The following is a 20,402-nucleotide window of genomic DNA, read 5'->3' as shown; positions in this document are numbered from 1 at the left end:
GACGGATTGGCTATACACCAATTCTCTCATGACCTTGTTGTTGTCTCAGACCACTGTTTATAACCTCTCCACACTTTTTACTGTTTTGTGAAAGTAAATTCTGCAGAAATGTGAGATTGTATGATACTAAGTGGCAAATTATTGGTTTGCACGAGTGGGGTAACTCATACTGATCAATAGCATTTAAACTTAATGTGTCTAAAACATGTGTTGAGAACACAGTGAAACATTTTAAGCAACAACATCATTGAAGCTCTGCAAAGTGGCAGGCTGCGTAAAACCTCGCCTCATCAGGATCGAAAGTTTTTAATTTTAAATCATAAATACTAAAATCCAAGTTGTAGTGACTTATTGTCTGTTATGAAGGAAGATGACAAAAATCTCAATATTTATGTGTCTACTGTATGTTCAAAGCTTCGGGAAGTAGGTATGAACTCTTTTTCTGCACTCTGCAAACCCTTGCTAAATTATCGGACTAAAAAGCAACACAAAATTTACAGTAAGGCTTGACTTGGCAGGTTAGAGGCTTGGAGGCATATAACTTCTCAGAGATATGATAGCTCAATGTCTAGTCACAAAAGCCTAAGAATAAGACTGAGCTGAAGTTTATTGTTGATGCAGATTTGGCAGAACATTACCAAATATGAGTGTTTGAAGCTTATCGACTCCGTACCAAAGAGAATGAAGGACTGCTACAAAGCTAAGGGAGGGCCTACTAACTGGTTAACCATGTACTGTAAAAAGATTACATAATTTTCCTATTTTGTATCATTAAAACCACTTTCTTTCAAAAGTTTTTTTTTAGGTCTGTCCCTAAACTTTCTAGAACACTGTATATAGTACAATCCATATGTAGAATCTTTTGTGTAAAAATATTAACTGATCCCATAATTAACACGATTCCATCCAGTTGCAGAGATGACGTACCAAGAAAATTTCAAGTGATGTGTACTATATTCTACAATCAACAATAAAAAATACAGCTGAAGCTTATAATTAATCACTTGTTTAATTTAATATTAAAAATACATAAGGAAAGAGAGGGGGGACTATGCATGAGAGAGAAATAGATATGTAAAAGAAATGATATCAAGATGCTAAAAGTAGAATAAGTGAGATTGAGAAGTTAAGGTCCATACACAAAAGGTGAAAGACGGAAGGGATACAAAAAACATAAGTTTTATTTGAAAGAAGATAAGAAAGACCTGTGAGCAGGATGACTAAAAATGAAAGAAATACAAAAAAAAAAAATAGGTAAATAAATTTGAATGAGAATTTTAATTACAATCCAGAAAGATTGAGATGAATAAAATATATTACTTTGTTCCTAAACCATGTTAAAGCAATAAATTAAAAATAATACCTTTACAAAAACAACCATGACTCATATGATAAAAATATAAATGTATGAGAAGCAACATTCTTTTATAAAAGACTGTGGGAAAATAAAATACGGTTTATTAATTAATGGTTAAATATTATTAATATTTATGGTTATAAACGGGAAAAATTATTTGTACATGTAAACATGAACATTTCAGAGTTGATACTACAGCAAGTAGGTTTACAATTATTAAATGACAAACTAGAAAACAACCAAGAGCTAGAACATACTAATAGCATGATTAATGGAAAATAATATTCAGAATTTTTAATCTATTTTTTCAAAAATTTTTAATTTGGCTAATAATACTGACACAACTGACCACAAAATTATACATTACTGCTCTATGTTAATTCATCTAATTTACATCAAATAAATGAAAGAGTACAAAACAAATAAAATAAAACTAATTCATAATTCATTACTTAGTAAACAAAAATAACATTACTCATTCAGTCAAACCATCATTCTAAACTGAAAGCAATTAAGTTACAGTTTGCTGTAAACAAAGAAGTTAAACATCCGATAAATTGAAGTCCATACGTAAAAATAAATTATACTTTTTTTTTTTAATTTAATGCCATAAGCAGTTCTGATAACAGCTTATCAGAAATACAGGTAATCACATACTTAAAAACAGAAATACATATAAGTACAAATTAAAAGAAAAATTAACTTTGTAAATGCTATTTAACATCAGTTTAATTCTTTATATAAACAAAAATATTTATTATTATTTAACAACAAAATTGGCTATTACTGTTATCAAATGAATCTTACCTCTTAAAAAATTTTGCTTTAACAAATGGTGGAAATTTGTCAGGTAACTGCAGTTTTTGATATTTAAGTTTAAGTTCTTTATGAAGTTTTTTGAAATCATTGTATCTTTTCCAGACAACAATTTTTGTAACTGCCTCAGGATGTTTTTTGGGAAATACCTAAAAATAAAATGTTCATTAACAACAAGCTTTTTTTAAATACATTCCTTAATAATCCTTATACAATATATTTTTATGCACCTTCTTTTTTCCTTTTTATGAAGTAACATTTTCCATTTGGTTTTTTCTCTAAGAATGACATTTCTAGACATTTTGAAAATCTTTTTAAGACATAAAGTACCTAAACAATTCAAATAGTCCCAATGAGTAAACAGATAAGGAAGTTGGTAACATCTTATTCTAAGTTAGTAGGAATAAAATTATAATTTTTTACTACATAAACTTACTATCAGGTTTATTAAAGAAATGTCTAGCTAGAACATCATTTTTACAAATTCTTCAGACAAAACATTGTTAGTACAAAGCAGAGCTAGATCATAAGAAGTTATACAAAGAACAGCTTGATAGATTTCCCAACAGTACACAAAAATGAAGTCTGATTTAAGATCCACAATATTAGAAACATTTTTTAGATTGGTTACAATTTTAATAAAAAATAGTTTTTCTTATCAAGTTTCACTGTTTATCAAAAAACAGAAACTATGAATGGAAATTTTTAATTTCACAAGTGTTAAATTAACACAAGTTTATACTGTTAAAAGATTTGCTATAATGACTTGTGTTATTATTACAAATACAAATGATAATTTCATAATCAGTTAAAATACATTTTGATTACAATGTTAGCAAAAAATAAAAGTAAGAGTAATTTGATTGATTGACTACTGATAGTTGAAACAGAATATTACGATTTACATATCATTAAAAAATAACATGCGCATGTGCACATACACACACACACACACACAGAGAGAGAGACAGAAGCACAGGCAGAGGACAGATGGGAGAGAGAAAGAGAGAGTTTTATTTGAAACTAAATGGGGAAGTTTCCCTAGATATTTCCCCACATTAAAATACAGTATTACCATTTTTGAAATCTTCACCCTTCTTCCAATATGGCAGTGGCCCTATTCATTATTTCAAATGGAAACCTCATGCTTTTAAGCTTAATTGGCTAAAAAGCAGAGATGAGATTAGGATATGAGATGTTCATTTCAAATAATGAAGCTGGATGCCATATTGGAAAAAGGGCAAAGATCTCAAAAATGGAAATGCTGTATTTTTAATGTAGGGAAAATCTAGGGAAGGCTCCCCATTTAAAGTTTTTTATAAAACTTATAGTCTCTGAAATCCCAATTGTGGCCATATTGAGTTGATCACCCTTGTATGTATGTAGATGTAAACAGTTATTTTGGATTCAACTTCCCAAATATTTGGTAGGCCAGCCAATTTTTTTTTTTAACATAATTTTAAGTCACATTTATAATAGTATACTCCAAAAACAGGGAATGAACCTGTTGTGACAGGATAAGATAAAATATAAGACATTTATAATAAGAAACTGATCGCAAGTTGTTGAATTAATTACTTTTATTTATTAAGGAATCTCATCAATTTTAAACGAACACAGATAATTTTAAGAGAGCAGTTTATTAAATATGGTACATTTGAAATAAAAACACAATTTCATTTTAATTAATACCACAATAAAATTCATACTACAATTAAAGTTATTTCTTTCAACATAATATTCTAGCTAGTTCAAATACTTTTACTGACACCTCTCAAGAGTGAAAATGTACAGTAGCTGCCACGTAACAGCAAGCTTGGATGATCAGCCTGCACATCACTGTTTTAATACTGTTCTCTGAAACACTGGTACACCATCATCAGTAATCTCTTAGTAGCATAAACATGATGCAACTTACGTTGGGTAGTAATCGTCACCACTCCAAGCTCGCAGTTACTTGGCGGTGACTGTATATCTGTAATTCTAAGCCAATTTATGGTGACATGTAAGAAAACTGATAGATCAATTGGAAAATTCATGAATACTTCCAATTTCCATTACTTTCCTGACCTTACACTACCTGATATTTATTTTTTAGGAAACTGAAGTTACTTTCAGGAAAAAAAATTGATCTGATAAAGAATTTCTCAATGAAATCTAAAAGTGGATAAAAATTTTGATTTATGTATTAAAGCAGTTGGTATTCTAAGGTATTTTTCGTCATATCAGAACAAAAAACAAATGATAACACTTAAAAGTTTATTAAAAATAATGAAATATGATAAACACATATAAAAAATAAGAAAAAATGCAATTACAGATAATGTTTATAATTTCACCCACAATTTCATCTTCTTTGTTATAATACATCTGTAGCATGTCCAACCTCATATTATCAGTATACAACACAAATAGTCATGAAATACAGGTTGTTCAAAAAGTGACACAACCTTATGGTAGTAGAATGTTTCCTTCTTTTGTTGCAGGTTTAATTGAGAAAAAAATGGTTACACAATGCAGCAGAAATATTTATTGTCTCCCAATATGTTAGATGTGCCAATTATGCCCTGTCCCAGAATGCCTTCAGATAAAAGTATGGTGTGAACGCACCAAGCAAGTCCTCCATCAAGCAGTTCTACAGCAAGTTCTGATAAGAATGTGGTAGATGCTGCCAAAATTGGTAGAACAAAAAGTGCTAAAAACAGGAAAGCTGATCGATATGCAAAGCTGCATATTCTGTTAGTCCTAAAAGTCTGTCAACACCTATCTAGCTAGTCTGGTTTCTCTATTGGTAGACCCCACACAGCATTGTATAAGAGTTTAAAAATGCATCTGTACAGAATTCGTGTTGTTCACAAGTTGTTATCTGCAGACACTGGAAAATGCGCACGGATCCATCCATTTGAAGTGACCCAAAAAAACATAAGCTGGTTGCTTGACTAATTAAAAAAAAACTGAAACTTACCCACTTGTTTTCAATATGTTTCAGGACCTTAAAACTAATTTTTTATTTAAGCAGTTTACCTGTGGTGGCCATTTCTGTTACGGTGAGCACACCTATTTTTGTGATTATAAGGGTTTAACTAAAAAGCTATTGGTCCTAGAAGTATGAAACAAAAGGCAATTTATTCATGCTTTCTCAAGATAAAAGATTGGTCCAGTAGTTTATTTACCTATCTTTCTTCTTTGTATGAGAAAATTACCAGTAAAGTTGAACATGAAAAACGGTGAAATTTCACTTTTGTTAATTTTTTCAAGAGGCAGGGATGGCATTCACAGTTTGAATTATTTTTTTATATGTAGGTATATGTTAGTAGTTTTAACATAAATAATATTAATGGTGATATACTTACCCCTAAAATTTTATGAATTTTTGAAAACTAATCTTTTTTCAAAATTCAAATTTTGGCTTCAAATAACTCTGATGGAGCTGGTGATAAAAAATTTCAAATTTGCGTAACTTGCAGTGTTTTTGTAGATGTTAATGGCAAATAAAAAGGTTTTTTTGTGATTGTACTAATAAAAAAGTTATAACCTCTTAAAAATCATGAAAAACCTGTTAAAAGTGATACCATGTTGACTCACTAAATAAGGGGATTTCTTGTCTTCTTTGCACTTTAAATATTTTACATATGTTTTTATATTTAGCCCCTATGATGTTCAAGTTGATTTTTCAATATTTTTTAGATAGTTTTTTAAAATTATATTTTATAAATTTAATATGCATTAAAATACACAAATGAAATTATATACTACCAATAAATTTATTAATAGCTTAAATAATTAGTATTCATGTAATTCATCCTGCAACTAGTTTTTGTAATGTTTTAAATATGTAAATATATTTCAATAATATAATAAATTAATATTTTCTTCTTTAAGTTCAATAAGTTTTACAATCTTAATTATTAAAATTATAAGAAGAATGTCAGTTTTTTTATTAACTATTTTAATATAGTTTTATGGATTCTAATCTGAATAGATTCGCCAGATAATGTTTAATGGTAAAATAATTTATTTATAATTGAAGGGAGAATATTTATTATATTTTGTCAAAATGTAAACAAATTAGGTAAACAGACAAGAGTGATAAAATATTGTATTTACAGATCTGTAATGTACGCAAAAAGCAATTCAAGAAATGGTATCACACTTAAAGAAACATTAAAAAAATTTTTTTTGTCTATCAATGTTATTAATGATAGGTCATAATTTAATGATAAATTAACCAGTACCTGTAACTTTATACAATTTCGATTCATAAATGTTTGTAAAACTTACCCAAACTGAGATTTCAATGAGTAGCCTACAACATTTTTCAAGTATTCATTTTTATTTTTATATTGGTTTATTTTTGTAAGCACTACCGAAGAAAAAACAAATTATAAGTAAAATTTTTATATTCTTTAATGAAATAACCTGCTTTTGTTGCAATGAAAATTTATTATTTAGTGTGGTTAAACAGCTGTGATGTCTCTTTTCATAATTCTCTTGAAATTATGTAAGAAGGAACCGTCACTGTAGTTAGTTCAAGTGATGTCAACTTTCTCAGGACTCTTTGCAGATCGGTACCCCACACTTTGTCTTGTTGAGACTTTTGAAATGATGTACGTGGTCCAGCTGGGTGGAAAAAATGAACCTGCACATTGTAATTTTGGAGGCTAATATCTACCACTTCTATCCACCACTGATTGTCATACATACAAGCAATAGAGTCTTTAACACAATCCTTTTTACCAGGACACAACCTGCTATTATTGTCATCTTCATAAAATAACACAATTTTTTTTTAATTGTGACGTTACTAAATCCTATTCAAGATTCTTTTTTAATTTTTCAGATACCTTATTTATTTTAAATTTTAATGCTGATGGCCTTTGATCATGTTTAATTTTTTCAATTTTGATGGAGTGATACACCCAAAATGCTACAAGCAGCATCCAATTGTTCATAATTTAATAAATGATGCAGTTATTGCAGTAATTGTGATGTTGGTCAATGTATTGCTTTTAGTCTTGGCATTCATATATTTTTTTGTTCTGCTAGAAAAAATACTTTTGAAACAGTAAACACAAAAAGACATTTCAGGAACTAAATTTAAATTTGGAAAAATGTGTTAAGAGCTTCCTCTAATGTCATTTGTCTTAAGTTTTTCTTAACTGATTTTTTATGAGTTCTCCAAAGGTCACAACAGAACTGTTCATACAAGAGACTGAATTTTGTCAAAGACTTTTTTTCATATATACAAACACTAGTGACATCTGAATTAACGCGTAAAAAAAATAAGTTGTTGGTTTTCATCACTAAATTCATAAATTTTAATGAGTTCTTTTGGCACTCCACCATTACTGCTTTATGACACTGTAAATGAAGAGTGACACTCTTCATTTAACTCATTTTAAAATTTGCAAATATAATGTTATTAAGTAAAACTTAATTATTTAAAACTTCCAAACAAAGGATGAAATTTGAGACACTTGGTAAAGATGTGAACAGATCACTGCCTAATGTCAGGCTGACTAGTCTGTAACTGCAAAGCTAAATGATGCAACAAGCATAAATGGGCATATTGCAACATGAATTCTGACGACGACTGCAAATGACTTCAAGTGCCTGTTATAACATGAACACTGCAGTTAAATGGTTCCAACAAGGCTATTTAAACTTCAGTAATAAGTATAAAAATATTAAAGTGCCAAGAAAACATGAAACCCCCTTTGAACACTTATTTAGTAAGTCAAAATGGTATCACTTTTAACAAGTTTTTCATGATTTTTAAGAGGTTATAACTTTTTATTAGTACAATACACAAGAAACCTTTTTATTTGACATAAACATCTACAAAAACACTGCAAGTTATGCAAATTTGAAATGTTTATCACCAGCTCCATCAGAGTTATTTGAATCCAAAATTTGAATTTTTAAAAAAAGATTAGTTTTCAAAAATTCATAAAATTTTAGGGGTAAGTATATCACCATTAATATTATTTATGGTAAAACTACTAACATATATCTACATATAAAAAAATAATTCAAACTGTTTATGCCATCCCTGCCTCTTGAAAATATTAACAAAAGTGAAATTTCACTGTTTTTCAAGTTCAACTTTACTGGTAATTTTCTCGTACAAAGAAGAAAGATAGGTAAATAAACCACTGGACCAATCTTTTATCTTGAAAAACATGAATAAATTGCTTTTTGTTTGATCCTTCCAGGACCAATAGCTTTTTAGTTAAACCCTTATAATCACTAAAATAGGTGAGCAAACCATAACAAAAATGACCGCCACAGGTAGACTGCTTAAATAAAAGATTTAAAAAAATAATAGTTTTAAGGTCCTGAAACATTTAGGAAAGAAGCAGGTAAGTTTCAGTTTTTTTTTTAATTGGTCAAGCAAGCACCCCTGGGTCACTTCAAATGGATTGACCCATAGTTTTCTGGCAGTGGTTCATGTCATCTGTAATGCCAGATGGGGAAGAACTAGATGTTTGGTTTTAGCCTGACAAGGCATGGTTCCACCTTGATAGATTTGTGAATGCTCAGAATTCAAGACAAAAAAGGGTGTTTGATGGGCAATGTCATGTAAGTGAATCTGCATGACATTATTTCATGGCACAGTGAACAGTGAGTGATGCATACAGATGTGCAATAATCTGTAAACACTATACCTGCAGACCAGCTAGAGTACATGTGCTACGGCTCATACAGCCAACAACACTATGACTTTTTTGGACCAATGTTTTCATTGACAAGTGACTTCAAAGGATTGTGGCCCCCTCAGTCTCCTGATTTATCCCCTCCTGATGTTTCCTTGTAGGGATACCTTACGGATGCTGCTTACAAAATTCATCCTCACATAGTTGCAAATTGCAGAGTGAAAGTGAACAATGTGTCACTGCAATTCCTCAACAAACGTTACATGTGTTTAAGAGCATGCAATGTCATATTCAACTATGTGAATCGCAAAATGGAGGCCAGTTTCAATAACTACTGTAACTTACTAATTTTCCCATAAGGCTGTGCCACTTTTTGAACACTGTATTATAAGGAAAAGCATAATAATTTTTTTTTATTATCACAACCTCAGGTATCCTTTGCACTTATTTTTAATAAGATGAGATGGATGAAATATTAAGAATAAAATACAATAAGAACCTTGATGGGAATAAAAAACTATAGATTTTTTTCTATCAGCACATAACAATTTACTCATATGAAATAGATAAAAAGCTTATTACCTTATTAATGACCACTCAAAGATTTTTAAATGCTGTAAAATCTATATTCAAACCATATTTATAATTAATTTATACAAGGGTCATTCAATAATTAAACAGACAAATAGCTGTACAGCAAAAAATGGTTTATTAAATAAATACAATTTTTTTGTATACTTTTCCACATAATCCCCACCAACTTCTCTGCACATGTCCCATCTTTTTACGAGTCTTCTTATCCCCTCACCGAAGAATTCTTTACCTTGATCTTGAAGCCAATTTTGTACTTTTTTTTTACCTCTTCCTTGTCATTGAACTTAATGCCATGCAAAACTTTCATTGGACCTAAGAGATAAAAATCCAAAGCGGCAAGGTCAAGGCTGAAAGGAGGATGAGATAAGAGCTCCCAACCTTCTTTGCCAATAGTTTCCAGCATCAGTTCTGCCGTATAAGGTCGAGCATTGTCTTGAAGAAGAAGCACACCTCTCCTCTGCCATCCTGGACATTTCCTCTTCAATATGGGCTTGGGCTTGACTTTGTTCTCAATCATGGCTGAGTAGTACAGGTTGTTGATAGAGCATTGCTTTTCCAAGTAATCACCGAAAATCGGACCATGGGCACTCCAAAGGTGGTTACCATGACCATACCAGCCAATGGTTGCATTTTGAATTTCTTACGGACAGGCAATTCATGGAATTTTCACTGCATGTTTTGATGCATGGATTCCAGCTCAAAATTATGTATCCAAGTTTCATCACAGGTTAAAATCCTGTCCAAAAATGCGTTACCTTCATTATTAAAATGATTTTTGAGTTCGGTGCAAATGCAAAATCTCTCGGCTTTGTAATGAATGGTAAGCTCTCTGGGAACCCACCTTGCACAAGTCTTATAGCAATTCAGTTTGTTTTGAATGATGGAATGAGTTGTGCCAACACATACTCAACACTTTTCAGCAGTAAGTCATGGGTCTTCTTAAAAGTACTTTCTTCAAGCAAACACGCCATCAAATCTGACTTTAGAGGTTATGTTAACATAAATATTAATTGAAAAACTGACCAACACTCTTCGCAAGGTTGCCAACCAACACTTACAAAAGTTTAAATTGCCTGCATTAAGCATTTCCTTCACTAAAAATGTTTGACTGTTTAATTATTGAATCACCCTTATACATCCATTATTCTACTGTTTTTTTTCCAGCACAAGTTTAGAATAATTTCTTTAAATACTTTCAAGTGACTCAAATTTAAAAAATACATTATTCTTATTTACAGATTCAATAAATAATATTAAAATTGGTTTTAGTTATTTTCATAAACAAGTGGTATTTAGTCCTGCTTTAACTTGACCTTTTGCATTTCATGTATTTCTAATGTAGTTATGAGCAAAGACATTGTTCAGATTCTTATAAAATCATTTTTGTTATTAAGTGAAACAACCTCCACGTAACAAATTTTCTATTCAAAATGTTGGCCAGTACAGATGTTGGGAAAACAATCAAACATTAGCCCTCATTTACAGTCACCACCTCTGCAACTACCTTTGGATGGGACTCTGTGATTCTCTTCGCAGCTACTACTTTTTATGTGTTAACTTTGTAGAATAATTATTGTATATACTGTAGTTAATCAATTTTGATGATCAACAGTTCCAGTTTGTATTTTATTTTAATTTTGACTTTATTTATTCAGTTTCATTGTAGAACTGTAATATTCAGTACAACATAAGTCCTAATATTAACTAGGTTAATAAATATTAAAAATTATTTATAAAATGGTAAAAATTATTTTTAACTTTTATAACCATTTTTCAATTGTGATATTGTTATGAATGTATAATATCCAGTTTTTATGAAATTTTATTTGATAACTTACTAGATGAGTTTTAACAAATTTTGGTTTTTCAATATGAAGACATTGATATTAACCATGTAAGTTTTTACTTTGCAAATCATCGCAATACCAGTGTTGATAAGTGAGAATAGTCATTTCATATTATTTTTTATAAAACTTCTACCAACATTCTAGAGTTACTGGGGACAAACAAAACATCCAAAAACATTAACCCTTTTCCTGAAGGATTTTGGCTAAATGGGTAAAAATTAATGGATAAAAATAGCTTAACAGATGATGTAACAAATAAAATAAGATAATAAAGTTTAGAAAGAACATAAAGTAAATAAAATTCTAATTTTGTTAATTTAAATGAATAGTTTAAAAATAATACATACAATATGTATTTTTGTTAATACACAACTATTGCAACATAACATGTAAGCAATTATTCTCTTATTTATTCATGATTCATTAAGATAAAATTTTTTAATACTTTATCGTTTATAATTAGTGTTGTAACAATGATAACCAAAATGACTTGTTTTCCTTATACCACACCACCATACTTAAAACAACAAAATACTCATAATTACAATGTAAATTAAATGATAACTAAGTGTTGGGGATAACAAGAATAATTATTTCAATGATGTCAAAATTTGAAGGTACCATATAAATTCAGTCTATCTGAACAAACGCACACACTAAATTTTTCGAACTATAGAAAAATGGATTTAATATAAACTAATAAAAACATATCCCATGAAAGTTCTTATCCAGCATCAATAATTTACAAAATCAATGATTTCTAGAGCCAGCCAGTAGATTAACTTCTGATTCAACAGATCCAAATAATTACATTCCTAGCAAAACATTCATGTGCAAAACAATAGTATACCTTTTTAATACTGCCACATCAAAATCAAATACAGTAGAGACTATTTATAGTGTGCAAAACATGTAGAAAAATTCACATAATAGATAAATTTCTTTTAAATTTATAAACTTTAAAAAATTAAAATTTTATGTTTATTTATATCTTTTGACATAATAAATAAATTTACACTTAATCCCGAAGTATCCTTTGAGGAGTGCTCAACATTTTCATACATAAACTATCATCAGGCAACAACTCATTTTGAAGGTCTTGTTTGGAAAAAAAACCAGAGAAAACTGATGGTTACTATATTTTTTCAACACAAAATAAAATAAGTCATATGTCAAAAAAGTCCAGTACATCCTATCTGAATGTTTTCATTTACTACCTATGGTTAGTGTGAGGTATAAAATGTAATTTATATATAGGCAGTAGTAGATTGTTGTCCTAGTAAAGTCAGTTATTTTTACACGGATTTTATACTAGATCATAGAAACTGGTGTTCTTTGGTGGCTGGGTTTCAATTGACCACACATCTCAGGAATGGTCGAACTGAGACTGTACAAGACTACACTTCATTTACACTCATACAAATCATCCTCATTCTTCCTCTGAAGTATTATCTGAACAGTAATTACCGGAGGCTAAATAGGAAAAGAAAGTAGTTTGTTGTCAAATAACTTGAACAGAAACACAACATAGGAAATTAATATAAAAACATTCCTTGGTATTAGCATATCTTGTATCAGAAAACTAAAGGAAAGGAGAAACCAATTTGAAATATTGATTGGCTTCAAGTGAAGCTAAGTAAATAAGCCGAAAGAAGTAAATTTACCCCATACATCAAAAGTTAATTTTTACACTAGAAAATATTTTTAATATTCTATATCTTTGGCAGTTTAAAAGTTATTTAACAACATGGAACCTAAACTCGCATCCAAAAAAATACAAACTTTTCAATAGAGCAATAGTGTATTAAAAAGGTATTTCATATACTAATACCAAAAAATAGAATAAGTAAATAAAAGCTCTTTCATTCCACCAATGTAATAATAATATGGAGGATTGGCAGATCTGTATAAGTCCAGATTTCAGTTACCGAGCAGTCTTAGAATTTTTCATATCCTACAAATTTCTACAGCATATTCCCAGAGGTAGGCCTTAAAAATACTTGTGACCAATTAATCTCAAAACAAAACCTGGCAGAGATTTGAATAACTTCCCCAGCTTTGCCCTTGACAATTTTATTTCTAATATTTCAGAGGTTTTAAATTTTAATGACTTAATTATTTAAAAATATTTATAAATTGTTTGTGAAAAATATCAAAATTTTCTGTAAACCTTTTGTCTGATTTGACTATCTAGATCAAATAATGTTTGTTCCCAGTGAATAAAATGACATTTTTATCATAAAAATTATACTGAATTTACAGTGTAACTGTTTAAAAAAAAAATTTCAGTAAAAATATTCGCCCCAAGCTTGGCAGCTACCTCTATATTACATTTTTAACAACACCCACAACTTGGAAAAGAAAATAAAAAACAATTAAAATTAAAAATTTTTTCAGGTCTCACAAGACCATTAAAAAGTTTCCTTGTTGTGTCTTCTTTAATATCAGATGTACATAAGGGTCCCATTCATTCGCCTTGTTTTTGGGGCTTAAAAATTTATTTATTGGAGTATTATTTACTTCAATGAATTGGTCCAAGAAAAGAAAGGAAAAAAGGGTTAACATGATGCCATCTTGACCCATAGGGTGCCTATGGGTCATAGGCACCTCTAATCCTAGCCCAACGCTAGGATATACATACAGCCAAATATTTGTGCTAAATTTCAACTTTTTCGTGATTGGATTTTCAAATATGAGGCAAAAATTGTTTAGAAATAATTTTGAATATTCCCACTCCTAAATCTGACTTTAAACTTTTGAATTTTAAATAACTTAATTACTTTCATTGTACTAAAGGTCAATTTCTTATGATCACAATACAAAAAATCAAAATGGTGAAAAACTACCCTATTAAGTTTTACAATGTTTTTCAAATTTAATGGTACCAATAAATACATTTTTTGAGACTTTTCTGAAGCGTTTATGTTGAGCCAGTCTTGGAATATTAATCAAAATACAGGCTAACACCACATATATACATATATATATATAACCTTCTATATATATAGAAGGTTTTTCTAGAGGGTCAAATTTTTATATTTGACCTATATTTTTTTATGTTTGTTCCTGCATAACTTTTTTTCTATTAATCCAACAGAAATAAATCTTGTTGCAATCAACACAGCTGCTTTTCGCAATGTTACCATGATGCTGAAAAAAATTTATTTTTAGAAACAAAAATTAGTGAAAATTGATTGCCCCAAAAATTCCCCTTACCTCAAAAATTGAAAAAGCTATCTTTTTATTTATTGTATATTTTTTAACTGATTTTCTTTTAATGTCTTCTTGGGGTGGGGAAGCAGATTAATGTTTAAAAATATCAATATTTTGAATTCTTCAAACTTTCATGGAATATTTAAATTGTTAACAGCATAAAAGATTTAAATAATAAACTTTTAGTAATAATATTACAAAAAATTCATCATAATTCCACCCCCCCCCCCCCCCCAAATACCAAAAAAGTGATCTTAGGTAACTTTATATTTTACACCAAACATCTCAGTAATGGTCGACTTGAGACTGTCACTTCATTTGACACAAAAGTGTAGTTGAACAGTCGACCATTTCTGAGATGTGTGTGTTAATTGAAACCCAACCTCCGAAGAACACTAGTATCCACGATCTCTTACTCAAATCCGTTCACCATTAGACCAACCCAGTGGGTATCTTTTCTGTATTCTGTATCCGATCATAGTCAGTTTATAATACTGCACCACAAACACTTATCATTCATTTATTACCGTAAATTGTAAACATTTTTTTTAAAATAGGCTTTTTTATGAAATGCTTAGCAGCTTTTTAACATTTTATATTTTTATTTTAAGTGCTTTATAATGTTCTACACATCTTTTCTTTTTAAATTCAATATTTTTATAAATAATTAAAGGTAATTCACGTATATGTAAATGTAGTTAATCAATTTAAAAGTTATAATGAGTCACCAATAAAATACTTCTATAGTTAAGTAAAAAGTGCTTAGTTTATATATAAGCAGCATATTAATAGGCTATGGAGGAGAAAACAGTGGAATAAATTTTAAATATATTTTTATAATAATATATAATAAATAGCTTATTAAATTATCCAACACATTTATCACATACTTCAATAAAAAATTTTAATAACTGTAATGTCAGAAAAAATTAAGTTTTATTACCACTCCACATGTTCTTCGTATAGCATATTCAATAAGCTACAATAGTATCCCCCTTTTCATTTCATTACTGTCATTATATCTATGCCACTGGCCTCTTGAAGACCTGATTCTGCATGATATTTTAATAAGTGTTCAGGCTATTTGGTAATTTGAAGTAATTTTTTCTGGCGTCATCATAAATTGTAAAGCTTGAGCTTCAATAATCAGTTTTAAATTACACACCACTTTCATTTGCACACTTAAAAACAGTACAGTTAACTTATATCACTTACCAATCTGTTCATCTATGTTGTCCAGGTTTTTGTTCAACCATTTACAGACTGAAAATTTTTTTATTTTATTGAACAATGCATATTGCTACAGGGTTATTCTAAAAATGTGTAATGTGAAATTTTTATTTCTTATAAGCCTCATCGGGTTTAGATTTTCAAAGAATTCAATCATAATTTTATTTCAAGGCAGCAATTCAGTATTAGATCTCAAGACCAAAGATAATGTTTTTAAACTGATTATGTTAAACTTTAACATAATCTAGAATTATATAATCTAGAATTATATAATCTAGAATTAATGCACTGAAATCAAACTGTTATCAGCACAGGTGGTAAAGCAATATCAACCATTAACAAACCAGTAACATACATTTCATTCATTTAAATCAATGTAATTATGGGAAATTAATTTATTCTAAAACTTTTGTCATATTTGCTTACTTTTTTTAACTTTTGTGCTTGTACTTAATATTCTAAATATTGTAGAAAAACTATTTGCTACCAAGAAAGATAATATATATATATATATATATATATATATATATATATTGTTCCAGCAGTTATAACTTTTGAATAAGCTGAACAAGCTCCTTCAAAAACAACAAATTTAATAATTATAAGATTTTTCAATTAGTTTTAAAAGCTGTTGGCGGTACATGAATACTAAGAAATTTAAAACAAAAAAAATAATCACAAATTCAATTAATATTAAAAGTAGTAAGTAAAACATTATTGGGAAAGAAGATGGAAGGAATTATAATTTTCTAAGGGCAGGATTCTTTAAAACAAATAGAAGCAGCTATGGAATAGTGTCTTTGTATATTGTTTTTTTATTATGTAATAAAAAAATTAAATATTTCAATACCCAAAAACCACAAATCTTTGACAGAAACCAAATTCAAAAAAGTTACTAAGAGAAAGATGTAGAAAAAACAAACAGTGAAATGAGCATTTAATTGATCATTCCTGCTCAACTGCAATGAGCAATTAAGAGGTAAAAAAATATAATAACAACAGTAATTCAATTTTTTTAGTTATACTACTACTACTTTTATAATACTCCAGTGGATATTTATCAGTAATACAACCTTCAACAAACAGTTTATTCATAGCAAAGTAAAAGGGTCAAAATAATGAGTTAACAATATACGTAGATCTATCACAGTGCTCACACATTTGTTTCTGGTAGAATTTTAGTAAGACTGGTGAGACTAATATGTAACAGATAAGGAAGAAGAAAGCTCAGATGTGACTAGAACTATTTCTAGTCAAATTCATCAATGAAATTTAATTGTGAAGTAAAACACAATGTTATATGTCAAGTTATTTTCTGAAAGTAGATGTTATAAAAACAAAGTGCATTTTATTTTCATGATGGATTAAGTCATGACTAAATCTTTTTATGAGTTGAAAAATTTTGTTCTGCTGGCTCAGTTTTTGATGACAAATTTATCAAAATACTATGAAGTGTACAAATCCCTGAACATATCATTCATATGTAGGAATCGGTTCATCAGAATCTTGTTAGGGATGTTTTAATACTTTGAAACTGTGCCCTTAGAAAATAGTGATCATGCACCTTGACAAAAATTGCCTACATTTTTACAGCATGTTTCCAGAGGTGATACAGGTGAACCCCAATGTCTAAAAAAAATGAGTGATGAAGTACTTTTTTATGTAAAAAAAAAATACACTAGTATATTATTTTATGTTAACAAGAATATAAACAAACTAAAATTATTAATACTGGACTAACAATCAAAGACCACCCCATTCACTCGAAGTGAAGTATGGCATGGTCTCAGCATTTCAAATCATATGCCAATAATTATTTGAAGATAATAATGTAAAAACAGTAACAGTTACAGAAAATTATTACAGTAACATATCAAGGATTTTATAACCCCAATTTGAAAAAATCAACAGCTTTAAAGGTACAGTAAATATTCAGCTATGTGTGCCACTGGTAAACTGAGCATGGTAATAATATGTTTCAAGAATACATGGTTCTTTCACAATAAGACACCAAAATACCTAGGCGTGACACTTGATAGAACGCTTTCATTTATTGAGCACCAAAATGAAAACTGCAGAGAAATTTAAAGCATGAAACAACATTATACATAAGCTCTGTGAAAAAACGTGGGGACCATCGGCTTCCACTTTGCGCACATAGACTCTGAACCTCATCTTCTCAGCTGCAGAATATTGTGCACCAATGTGGCTTAACAGCCCTTATGTTCATAGAATTGATGCTCAACTTAATAACACTATAAGAATGATTGCCGGGGTAATCAGGTCTACTCCTGTGGAATGGCTCCCAGTATTGAGCTACATAACATCCCCAAACCTGCGCTGTATGAACGCTCTTATAAGAGAGTACAAGAAGATTATGGGCAATGAAACCTACCAATACATGAGGAAATTGAGGATGCCAATCACGGTCACCTTCAATCTAGAAAGCCACCTATCAAAAAGCAATTGCTGCCACAGAGGAAGGACTTAACCTAACTTATGCCTGGGGTCAAGAATGGACCACAAAGCAGAATAACCAAATCCCATGTATTACTCAAAAGCCGCTGGATTTTGACTTGCCAAGTAAGACATGGTCAATGCTAAACAGATACGAACTCAGCATGTTAGGTCTATTTCCTGTATAAATGGAGTAAAATATCGACGCTCCTTTGTGAGTGTGGTGAAAATCAAACTGTTAAACACATCACAGAAGTTTTCCGTAGGACAGATTATGAAGGGACTCCTGAAGATTTCCTGATGGCGACTCCAGAATAAATAAATATTATGATATAAACATCATGTGCATGATGTCAGTCAAAGAGTTACGGAAAATTTTGAACATTAGTTGTAAGAATCCATAGAGAAGGAAGAAGGGCATTTGGATACAACTTACATATCATAGATAAGAAAATTTATCTAGTGAGATAAATTTTCAGAATATGTAAATATCATTGAAAAATAACAAATGGTCATTTCTTTTTGATAGAGCCAATCGGAGAACTATGGATACTTTTATTTTCACTTCCCAAAGTTTGCAACTTAATCTGATTATTAATAAGTAAATAGACATGACATATCCTTGGCAAGAGAGAAATCTACTAATTGGATGGATCAATACACTTAACTTCCTAATTGCAAGTTTTTACTTTAACCAATATATGAACTACAATGTTACGAATACGGGAATGAACTTTTATAGATAAGTACTTGGACACCATGATTGTGACAATAAATGATGGTAGTATTTGGAACAGCCATTTTATTTTATTTTTTGTAAATATTTATTATTCAATCAATACAATCATTATTACTCATTAATGTTCTTTTAAGCAAGCTAGAAAATAGGTACTTCCATCCTTTTAAATAAATGTTAAGTGGAACCAAGCACTGCTGTGGTAATTACCCCCATTAATAAATATTAACAGCATGTAATTAAAAAACGTTACAAAAAATTTGTGATAATTTTGACCAACACAGAGGGTGAATAAAAAAAAAAATGAAGATTTTTTTTACATAATTAATTTTATAATAAATAACTTTGCCAAAAACTTCATACAACAAAATTTTTATTGGTCATCCGTAAAAAATTTAATTTCCATAATAAATTAAGCAGAAACCCCTTTTTAAAGATCTGTATAAATTCTGGAGGTTTCATGTTAGAAACAATATAATTTGTTATAGGGGGGAAAATATTTTGGAGAATATTCAAAGATAGTGTACATGCACCCAATTCCAACACAGTAAATATACAAAAAAAACATTCAGACAGATCCTTTTACTTCTTTATAAAATGAAGATTATTAAAACATCAACACAACACTTTTATTGTGCTGTAAAACTGCATGAACAGCACTATCAAAAATACGATTATAGTGTTAATTAGGTAAGTTACTTAATTCAAACCTTTTAAGGTGAATTTAGGCAGCATATAATTGACTTAAAAAAAGACCAATATTTATGAAGTACATACATATATATATAACACTGGTTTAACACCTTAAATGACAAAACTGAATATGCTAATATTTGTAACGTAATTATAATAATGGCAGGACATCCAATATTATAAGACCTGAAATTAGGATGAAGTTCCAAAATTTTACTGTGGAATCTGTTTTCCTCCAGTTGAGAAACTCCAATATATGGAATACTTAAAGTTTAGTTATATTAATAATCGTATTCAATGAAAATAAAGGTATCAAACATTGTATCAATGTGTAATGTAAAATTACAATGCGCAACACAGTTTACACATAAAAAAATAAATTCATAATCAAAACACATGTTAATATTAGCTCTGTGCAAGCAATAACCTAAATTTTAAAGTCAACCAAATGCAGGATTTTACTCTTACACAAATACATTCATATACGCGGCCGTTATATTCTTGACTTAATTACCATAACATATTAACCTACAATATCGGAAAAAAATCTACACAAATGCTTGCACGTTTTGTAATATCAAAAATTACACAATAAAGTGGTTTTGTAGTACATACTCACCACTGAAGTTATTTTATACAACGTAAATCCTTTTTTATGTTTAACAGGGTCCGACACAACAAACCGTCTTACCCACATATCATCTCTGGGCGCCATATTCAACTAATTAACTATTAGCAGGTTGCCAGTAATTTAAGTGTTTACGCAATGTATAGTTGCTAATCAGCTGATTATCAAGACATAC

General features: G+C 29.6%; 1 protein-coding gene across 1 annotated transcript in view; it reads right to left on the bottom strand.

Moving 5' to 3' along the window:
- The window catches only part of LOC142325378 (ribosomal protein S6 kinase delta-1), a 69,850-nt gene extending 49,495 nt beyond the window's left edge, over window positions 1-20,355 (bottom strand). Inside the window, exons 1-2 of the mRNA XM_075367076.1 lie at window positions 20,219-20,355; window positions 2,165-2,322 (exon numbers count right to left, since the gene is read on the bottom strand). Coding sequence (XP_075223191.1) covers window positions 2,165-2,322; window positions 20,219-20,314 — 254 coding nt within the window. The 5' untranslated portion in view covers window positions 20,315-20,355. The remainder of the gene's footprint in view (window positions 1-2,164; window positions 2,323-20,218) is intronic.
- Window positions 20,356-20,402: the final 47 nt, after the last annotated feature.

Source organism: Lycorma delicatula, chromosome 5, assembly GCF_047948215.1.
Source record: "Lycorma delicatula isolate Av1 chromosome 5, ASM4794821v1, whole genome shotgun sequence".
Classification (NCBI taxonomy): Eukaryota; Metazoa; Arthropoda; class Insecta; order Hemiptera; family Fulgoridae; genus Lycorma; species Lycorma delicatula.
This window is presented reverse-complemented; position numbering and strand designations above follow the sequence as displayed.